This window comes from Phocoena sinus, chromosome 17 (assembly GCF_008692025.1).
Source record: "Phocoena sinus isolate mPhoSin1 chromosome 17, mPhoSin1.pri, whole genome shotgun sequence".
In the NCBI taxonomy this organism is placed as follows: Eukaryota; Metazoa; Chordata; class Mammalia; order Artiodactyla; family Phocoenidae; genus Phocoena; species Phocoena sinus.
Window position 1 is genome coordinate 64,492,370 of NC_045779.1, and position 9,415 is coordinate 64,501,784.

The 9,415-nt window shown below is 50.1% G+C and overlaps 1 protein-coding gene across 13 annotated transcripts in view; it reads right to left on the minus strand.

The window, feature by feature from the left end:
• The window catches only part of MTSS1 (MTSS I-BAR domain containing 1), a 162,792-nt gene extending 154,573 nt beyond the window's left edge, over nt 1-8,219 (minus strand). For 10 of the 13 annotated variants that reach the window (XM_032609622.1, XM_032609614.1, XM_032609618.1 and 7 more), the window contains exon 1: nt 7,593-8,193. In XM_032609622.1, the coding sequence (XP_032465513.1) occupies nt 7,593-7,664 (72 nt within the window). In that variant the 5' untranslated portion in view covers nt 7,665-8,193. Of the gene's footprint in view, nt 1-7,592 lie in introns of all 13 variants that reach the window. The other 3 variants (XM_032609613.1, XM_032609617.1, XM_032609612.1) reach the window with 1 other exon arrangement.
• Nucleotides 8,220-9,415: the final 1,196 nt, after the last annotated feature.

Below are 9,415 nucleotides of genomic sequence, written 5' to 3' on the forward strand. Positions count from 1 at the left end.
TAATATATCTGACAATTTCCATGACTGTAGAAAATCATGCTGGACAGGACTATTACAGATCAACGAAAAACAGCCAAGGATTCTAAAGATGCTTTTTCTGTTGTTATTTTCCAATGTGTTCACTTTAACGTTGTTTCACTACAAATTTATTCTTATTTTTAGTAACTGTAGTAAATACACATAAAATTTACCATCCTGAAGCCCAGTAGCGTTAGCATATTCTCATTGCTGTGTGACCACGTACAGATGCTTTTACTCAGACTTAGGCAAGATTGAGAAAACACGCTGAGGGTGCTTAAACTGCGTAGAGCTGGGGGTGCTTTTAAAAATCCTAATGTCCAGGATGTACTCCAGAAGCACTGAATCAGGCCCTGTGAGGAATTAGGGTCCAGGCATCAGCGTCTTATGGCTCCCAGGGAATCCAATGCGCTCATCCCTGTGACCATGCCCATTCTACCAAAATGGGCACACCTGCCCAGAACTGCCTCTTCCTCCTCCAGCCAGAACCCCCTCCTCCGGGACCCTGGAGACCCCTGTCTGTGGGAGGTGGCAGGGAAGGGAGGCCCAGGCAAAACCTTCCGTCCACCAAACCCGTCATCCACCTCCAGGATTCGGGAGGCGGCTGGTGCTGACCAAGCTAATACTTTCACTACTGTCCAAATTCTTTGAGGGGAAGCAAATAAAAAGACACACAGCTCAAAAGGCACCCCACTGATTTTTTTTCCACCCACTTAAACTAGACAGGAAAAGAAAAACCACTTAGAAACTATGACCAAGGCATATATGCCAAGAAATCAGCACGGAAAGGAGGTTTTTTGGCAATTCTATCAACTTCCCCAAACACGATCTTGCAATGGTTCGACTGACTCAACCCAACTCGAGGGTGACCGGGAAATAATTAAATACGGAAAGCCCTTTTACAAGAGTGTTCCAGGGCTGGACATAATATGAGTTCAAGGCAAGGAGTTCTCTTTGAGGAGTAACTGAACTCCGGGTGAATTTGTTTAATTCATATAATTAAGGGGACCGATGGGCATAGTCGCCCAACCTTAGGGACCAATGGGCTCCCCAGACACATAAAGGCAGCCCTCTGGCCAGTCACGGAGAAGACTGCAGGTGCTTTGTATGGGGACAAGGACAGAAGCCAAGGATGGAGGTGACTTTCCTCTCTGCGCACCCAGGGGAAGGAGAGGAGAGGGGAAAGGCAGGTTGTCTGTCAGAGAAGATTGGTAAGTGGGAGAAGGAAGGAAGCCACAATACGTCGATACATCACAAATTAAACCATTTCCACAAAAGTGACAGCCAGATGGGAGCTGTGCACCACCCCCACCCCCAGAGTTCTCCCAGCATCTCAGCTCAGGCTCACACCTCCAGGCTGCAGGCACAGAGATGTGACCTTGATTCCTTCCTTGGGCCTCCTGCAAGACTCAGGCAAGTGAAATGCTGTGGAAATAAATCCACAGCCCCCTCTCTACCTTAGGCATGCTCTAAAGAGCTCCAGCTTTAAGGTCAAATAAACCAAGGTCTGAATGCCAGCCCACCTCACCACGGCATTAAACAAATTACCGACTCCAAGCCTCAGTGTTCTTATCTGTAAAGTGGGGATGATGGTGAGGATGACGGGAAATCCTGGCACCCAGTAGATTCTCACCGAGTCCCTTGCTGCCCCCTGTTCACTACATGCAATGATTACAGAGCACCTACCACAGACCAGGTGGCACCAAGAGCATCTTAAATTGGGAAGCGGCAGACGACACAGCCCCATGCCAAGGTCTTCCCTAGGCCAAGAGGTGGGAAACATTAATAATGGGTGGGCTGCTCTGGAATCTACGCCGGGTGGATTTTGGTTTTGCTTTTGGAGGGGGGCTGTATATGCATATGTGTATATGTGTGTTGCGTGCGCACACATGTGCGCGCGCACAACACACACTCAGATGCAACCTTCTGCATTCTCCAGCTCATTCGAGGGAGAACCTTGGCAGTCAAATACAGTGGGCTTCCTCAATGCTCATCCAATTAATTTATTCCATTTGTCTCTCTGGTTTGCTACTTAATAAGGCCGAATCAGCAGTGCAATCTGCAATCTGAGTTAAACGGCTTCAGGCATCGGTCGGCTCCCTTTCAGGAGTCCCAAATGCGTATTGTCTGCTGTCCTAGGCAGCTGAATCTGTCCTTTGGCTTTTTTTTTTTTTTGGTTCAGGGAGAGGTATTTCTTTGTTTTTGCAAAGGTGTGGGTTTTGCAAAGGTGTGGGTTTTAGGGGAAAGTGTCCTGAAGGCAGTTCCAAGAAGTAATGGCAAACTCAAAATGATCTCATTTTTCCATATCCGATATAAACATCTAAATGGTCTTGCTACAGAAGGATCTGGCCAGCTCTTGACCGTCCCTAGGAAGATGGAAAAAGCCTAGATGAAAATTATAGATAAAGCACCTAATGGATCAACAGTTTCAACCTTTTCACCCTCCAAGCATTTTAACAACCTCAGGTGAGCTGGCCAAATGGGCAGGCGTTGTTTTCACTTCTTCCTTTTCCCTCCCCCAAGAGGCAAAAGAGTTCTGAGGCCAAGAGGTCAGCAGCAGAGTGTGGGTGGGACATACTTGTGCTAAAAACTTGTTCACTGTTTCTCTGAAATTCAAATTTAACCAGGAATCCTGTATCTTTACTTGCTGATATCAAGCTCGGTGCTTGCAATGTCACTGATGCTCAATCAATACTGTAGGATTATGAGTTCACGTTACTCTCATAAAGAACTAGGTGATAGCTGAACCGGGCAAAATTCAAACTCAGCCTACCTTCCATGCAAACCGTGACTGCGAATGACCTTCTCTCTCCATCTGGGGCATTACCAACTAGGATCTCAGAACGTAAACGTTCACAGCATCAAACAACAATTTGGTTAAATATGACATACGAGGGATTTTCCCCACAGAGACACTCAAGCCAAGACCAAAAAAAATGACTTCTTCCCAAACCTCGACGACAAGATTTGCACCTAAAAGCCCCCAAAGATTGATCTACAGAGAATAGGCCCTAAACCTCTCAACAGGCACCATTCTGGGCAGTTCCCTGCCACTGGTTTTATGACATCTTCACTTCTCCTTCTTCTCCCACAGGCCTAAACTGAGGAAGCTGTAAAAGCCTGGACAAACACAGCCATTTGCTAAGAGAAAAGGCAACATGGGGCCCATCTGTACTTTACAAGGGCTTTGCTTGTCTACCTTTGTGTGTCACCGTTTACAGAGCAGCCTGCCTCCCTCAGAGCACCTGGCCACTGGCGGAGGCCTTGGCTGGGTTTTCGCTATCTTCCTAGAGAAAACACTTTTTTTTTTGAAAAGTCAAAAGGAAGGCCTGCAGGGGCTGACGGATGTCCCTCCCCAGGCTGGACTACCAGCCCTTCCTTCATGACTGCCATATTGAATTGAACTGGACAAGCAACTCTCCAAGGGGAGATCTCCTTGTGGATCGCTAGTTCCTCACAGTCCAGCAAAAGGCCTTCCACACAGCAGGCCCTCAATAAACACCGAGGAAGTGAATCTCTTGTCTGACAGACACCCCAGAGCCAAAGCAAAACAGTAGAGGTGAAAAACAACCCTGAAATCATTATCCAGTGCTGGATCCACTGCCCACATTCTTGATCTTGTGATAAGTAAGGAAAAATATCATGACATGTCTTTGAACCACAAAAGATTTCCATGGAATTCAAGAAGTCCCTTAAGCAGGTCTAATTTTAGGTAGAACTTAGGAGAGAGGATACTGGTGGCAAACAGAGGTGGGGGGCAGTGGAGGAAAACTGAACAAGGCCCCTATTCTGCTCGGCACAGGTGCTGGTAACAGGACACCCCTGCCTCAAGTGAGACGTGGGGTGGAGAATTCAAGGTGTGCTTGGGTATTTTTTTCACCCCCCAGTCACATTATACAACCCCGAACACACTCTCCAACCCAGTACAAAGTTCTCCCTGCATCAGGCCCAATGCAGCTCCTGACATGCTGATTCTTGAGCAACAAGGCTGAGGAAAATATTTGATTTTAGCGTCCAACTATTTTTTTTAAAACTAAGTTAGTTATTAAAAGAAGACAGACATCTACAGGCTGAGCTGCCCTCAAGTTTGGCCAGGGTCTCCTGGTCTTAAAAGTTCTCCAAACATCACTGAATTCTACATGCTGGTTCAATTACTTAACTAAAAAAATTTAAAAATACAAATATCAAATCAGCATGTCGTACACCCGAAACTAATGTTATATATTCATTACAGCTCAAGTTTTAAAAAAGAAAAAGTAATGGCACAAATCTGCTGTTTGAAGCATTAGCCTGTCTTTCCCGGGACTTGGAGAGAAATTCCAAAAAGATTCCAGGATCTCCTTAACACAGTCAACAGTGTTTAAACATCAAAAGTCAGTCATCTGGCCTTCCACAGTCACTTCCAAGCTACTGTCCCCTAAACAAACTGGCGATGGGCCCTTGCCTCCAGCCACATGAATCCCTAGTCTCCCCTTCCCTTTGGGACCAGCTCACTCCAGACAACCTGATTTATGCGGACGGCGGAAGGGCAGCCAGTAAGCGATTTTGCACACCACCATTCATTAGCGACCACCAGAGTAGGATGGAAGAAAGGAAAAAACTACAGGGTTTTCCCTCATCAAGGAATCAATAAGTTATTTAACAGCTGTTGCAGGATCCCAATGGAAGAAAAGTGAGGGTTTCTTCACTGCACCCGACCCCCTGAAAAGGATAAAACACACACCCTGACAGCCCAGGACTTAGCCAGATGAAAGATCGTTAGAAGAATGCACAAAGAATCCTCTCCAGCTTTTCCATGTCTTGAGGTTCTTTGGTTTGGGAAGATGGATGGTGCCAGGCCTTGAAATTACTCCATTTTTTGTTGTTTTCTTTTTTTTTTTTCTCCAAAGAGGAAATTGACTCCCTTCCTGTGCTGCTGTACATTTTGGAGAATCAAATGCTACTTTAAAAAAAAAAAGTTTTCCTTACCCTTCCCCCCGCCCCCCGACTCCAATAACACTTCTGAGCAAATAACCTGAAAATGTTCTCAAGATGGCATTCCAAATGGGTTTCCAACATTTACATGTGTCCTTCATAGCAAACAGAAAGGGAACCAAAGGCGTCATAAACCTATCATGGGAGTTCAAGGAAGTGAAAAGGAGGATAAGCAGGTCCTTAGAAAGACAGCCCATTTCAGATATTAAAAATTGACTTTTGTTGCTGGTAACTCCATGCATAAGCATACTATACACTGCTTATCCTAAACGCCCAAATTTTTAAATTCCCTTTTAAAATGTCACTGCCATCTACTCCATGAAGAAGCCTTTTAAAAAGAAAACTCCACGAAAACACTGTCTTAGGCATAAACAATCTTGGAAATTAGACACCGCCCCTCTCTTTTTCCTTCTTATCTCTCTATTCCCCAAAAGTCTGAAATTCTGCAGACCCCAAAGCATGTTTTCATCTTCCACTCCACTTCGCTTTTAAAATCTCTGACTGCCAAAACAAAATAAACCTTTAAAATAAATGTCTTCCCAACAGGATGTTGAACAAACCCAACTCAATTCAAAGGGAAAGAACTCGTGAACCACAAACTATAGATCCAGCACTAAAAGGGCATTAAATAAGTATTTTTAACTGGAATCTTGGGGAGGGAGAAGCATGCCACCTTAGCACCCACAAATCCCCCAGGCAGAAAGTGCTGCAGGACAGTCCCAGGATGGCAGGTAGAAAGCATTAGGGCCTACCTTCAAGTGAGTTACTTTCTGAAGGGCTTTGGGTTCAAACCTGTAAATTGGAAGAACTGAGCCTAGATTCTGGATTAAGGAACAAAGAGCGAGGAAAAAACTCCAGATGTGAACACTCTGGGACTGCAGTGGGTCGATGGGTTAGGTCACTGGGTTCTTGTTACTACAGAGGGACTGGAAACATCCATTTCTCCCCTCCAAAAAAACACAAGCAGCTCTCCCAACCCATCTCGAATTCTTCCCCTGGTGATCAGAATACACGTGTGCCTCAAACCAAATCCTGTTTGATTATAAGGCCTATAGAATTTCAGTTAACAAGAAAGACCCCAGAGTCTACAGAGGGAACACCGAGCTTTGTCTCAAAAGAGCACTTCAATTATTCAATGTGGATTGGGGGCAAAGGAATGAAAGGGCTGTCTTTGAACAGGGAATAATCCATCTAATTCCAAGGGGTTGGATTAGAGGCATTCCTAGGCAAGCAGGGTCCCGCTGAAGATAAGGCTACACAGATGTCAATTTCTGACAAAAGGCACAGGCTCTGGATAGGGATTTCAAAATGGACAAGACCAGGACGGAGGCACCTGGGAAAAAGTTCACCCCGGGTGAGGTGGCAGCTGGTTCTAAGAGGGGGAAACAGGCCATGACAGCTGAGCATTCCTTCCCAAAGTCCATCTCCGAGGCCGAACCCTCTCCAAATCTTACACTTCAACAGACAAAAGCTCCCGCAGGCGCCGAGGCAGCGGCTGAAGAGGGGCTGTCCACACCCACCCGCTGCACAGCTTTCCAAACCTGCCCACTCGTTTTGGAAGCCGAGCTTTCAATTAAACACCACCTCCCCGGATCTGTTGAGGCAAACTGGGGCTGGGCTACAGCCAAAGAGAAGCTCCCTAAATACACATGAAAAAAAATCCCCCCACCGCCCCCAATTCCCACCTCCAGCCAGCTCGCTCGTATACATTTCCTTTGGATTAGTAACACAGGGCCCTGGTCTATCTCTGTGCACAGAAAATCCACATCCAAGGATCAGGTTATCCCCAGTCCCACCCTTCGCAGGAAAATGCCAGGGTGTTGTTCCCCGCCCCCATCACACACACGCGCGCCCGCGCGCGGTCGGACACACACACTGAGTCTCCACAATCCTTCCAAGAGAAAACCTGGAGTCTGTTTGTGCTGGGTGTCTAGGTGATACAGTTGTTTAAGGTGCCCCAGTCTGGACCTCAGGCTGGGAGCCTCAGCCAGGGGAAGTGGGGTCCCCGCAAAACTGCTCTGGGAACAACTTCTCCGAGCCCCGGGGGAGGGCCGAGGGGAGGCACGCACTCCTTCGCCAGCTTTGGAAGAGCCTAATTAATACCTAATTTGCTCAGATCTCCCCCAGGTGGACCTGAAAGCCAACAAGGGAGAGGGAGGTCCCTCCCAGTCTCTCGAGTCGGGGGGCTCCTTCCCACGGCTGGGAAGAGCCCCTGCCCTGTACCCCAGGGAATCAGATGTCCGCCCAGGCATCCAGACTCCGCGGGTCGCGGACACTCCGTCCAGCGACAGACAATGGAAAACTTGGAGCCGGGGCCCTGGGCCCCCAGGGAAACGAGACGGTGCCGTCCCCTGGGACAATGAGCGGGGAGAGGTCAGGAGGCATCATATACCCCCAGAAAAGCCGCCCGCCCGGTGACCCAGCAGAGCCCGGAGCGGCGCCCCGGTGAGCAGGTGACACCCGGGCCGGAGCGCTGCCGCAGGTGGCCGGAGGCCACGGCGCAGGCAAGGGCCGGGCGGCTGGCCCAGGGCGGAGGCGAAGCCCCGTGGCGAGGTCAGTGCGCGGCGGCCGCCGCCGCAGCCGCGCCCCCAGCGTCCTACCTTCATGTCGCTGATGATGGTCTGGAAGAGGCCTCCGAGCGCGCTGCATTCCTTCTCAATCACAGCCTCCATTTTCCCGGCGTCGTCAGGGACAGGACACACACTCGGGGCTGCCTGGACTATGAGCGGGGCCGAGGATCGCTCACCCCGGGAGGAATTTCAGCCTCAGAGCGACCCACCGCCGACTCGCAGCCTCTTCTCCACAGAGGACGAATGCCCGAGAATCGACTGTTCTCTGCCCAAAATAAGAATAATAATTTAAAAAGCCAAACCGCTCTGTAGGGCGCCTACATGCAGCGCTCAGCTCCTGGCCTTAAAAATGCCCGGAGAAGACTGACAATCAGGCCACCACTGGTGCCGACGACAGAAACGGCAAAGCCCATCTTGAAGCAGCGAAAACCACCCGCTGACCAAGGGCCAGCGCCATTTAAAAATGCAAGATTTTCTAATTTAATAAATGTTTTTGAAATTAAACAAACAAAAAAACCGCCCAACAGCAGAGCGGGTCTGCTCGCGGAGCCCGGATCTGTTGCTCGCAGCCGCGGCCGCCGCCTCCTTTTCAGTCCTGAGCGACCGGCCCCGGCGCTCGCTCCTGCTCGGCTCCCGGGGACGTTCGCGGGGGCGCACGCGCGCTCGCGGCCGTGCGTCCGCCGCGGAGGCACGGGGAGGGCGCGCGCCCGGGGGCGTGAGGCCGCCGCACGCGGGCGGGGCAGGGAGCGCGTGCCCGCGAGGCGCGTGGGGCGCCGGCTGCAGAGAGGAGCAGGCAGGCGCGCGGGCGGTGCGGGGAGGATCCAACCCCCGCGCGAGCCTCCTCCGCGAGCACCACCCCCATCCCTTGGCCGCGGGTCGCAGAGCCGAGAGGGCGTGTCAGCACGCCGGCTAGGCGAGCGCCCACCCCACAATGGCTGCGAGCGCCCATCGCGGAGGGTGCAGCCGCCGACCCCCGGGACTTGCACGGTGGCACGCTTAGCGCAGTACCTCGCAACTAGGGAGCAGTCGGTAGGGCGGGAAAACTACCGCTGCCGCCGCTACTACTGCAGGCTTCTAAGAGGCCGCTTCTCTGATATCAGGACTGCAGCGCCGAGTCACGATTGCAAACAGCCAAATACGTAATTAAGGAGAGTTCGGCGACGTATCCCGCAGCGGCATCCGAGTTCAATAAAGTTGCAGGATGCTGGGAAAGTCGATTGATTTTGCCCTTGCGAAATAAATGGCATTAGAGCTTCCGTGTACTGTTCGTCAGTTTATGGAGATGGCTGACTGCCCGTGACTTGGACGGTTGTTTTTCAGGCGCGCTGAGGGCATCGGGTGGTGGTGTCACTACAGAGAGCCCTGTTGGGAGGTTTAACCTGAAAATAGCACAAATGGGCCCAGGTTGATTTTGAGGCTGGTGGTTTGTTTTCCCAGCTCCACCGCCTAACTGCACAGCCGGGTGTCATTTAGATCAACATCAAATAGGCAAGGAGGAGGGGAATCAAATGAGCAGCTATTTTAAAGACCTTAAAACGTAAGCCCCCAACTCTGGGCTGTTCCCTTGACCAGGTTCTGTGCTAGTGTCTCCTTATTCTGATGAGACTCAGAGGAGTGAGACCCAGTTCTCAAGAATTTTCCAGCCACTGGCTGCCTGGAACTAACCCAAATCCACCAGATAAAGTACAACAAGCTGGTCCTGGTTTTACTTCTTGCTGCTAGACCACAAGAAGTGCTAATCTTCTCCCAAAGCTCATTGCGCTTATGTCCCAGACCCATCTTGAAACAACTTCCCAAACACAGGGTGCGGACGACTTAGCTTCACAGCATGTGGTTTTAGAACAAAAGAAAAA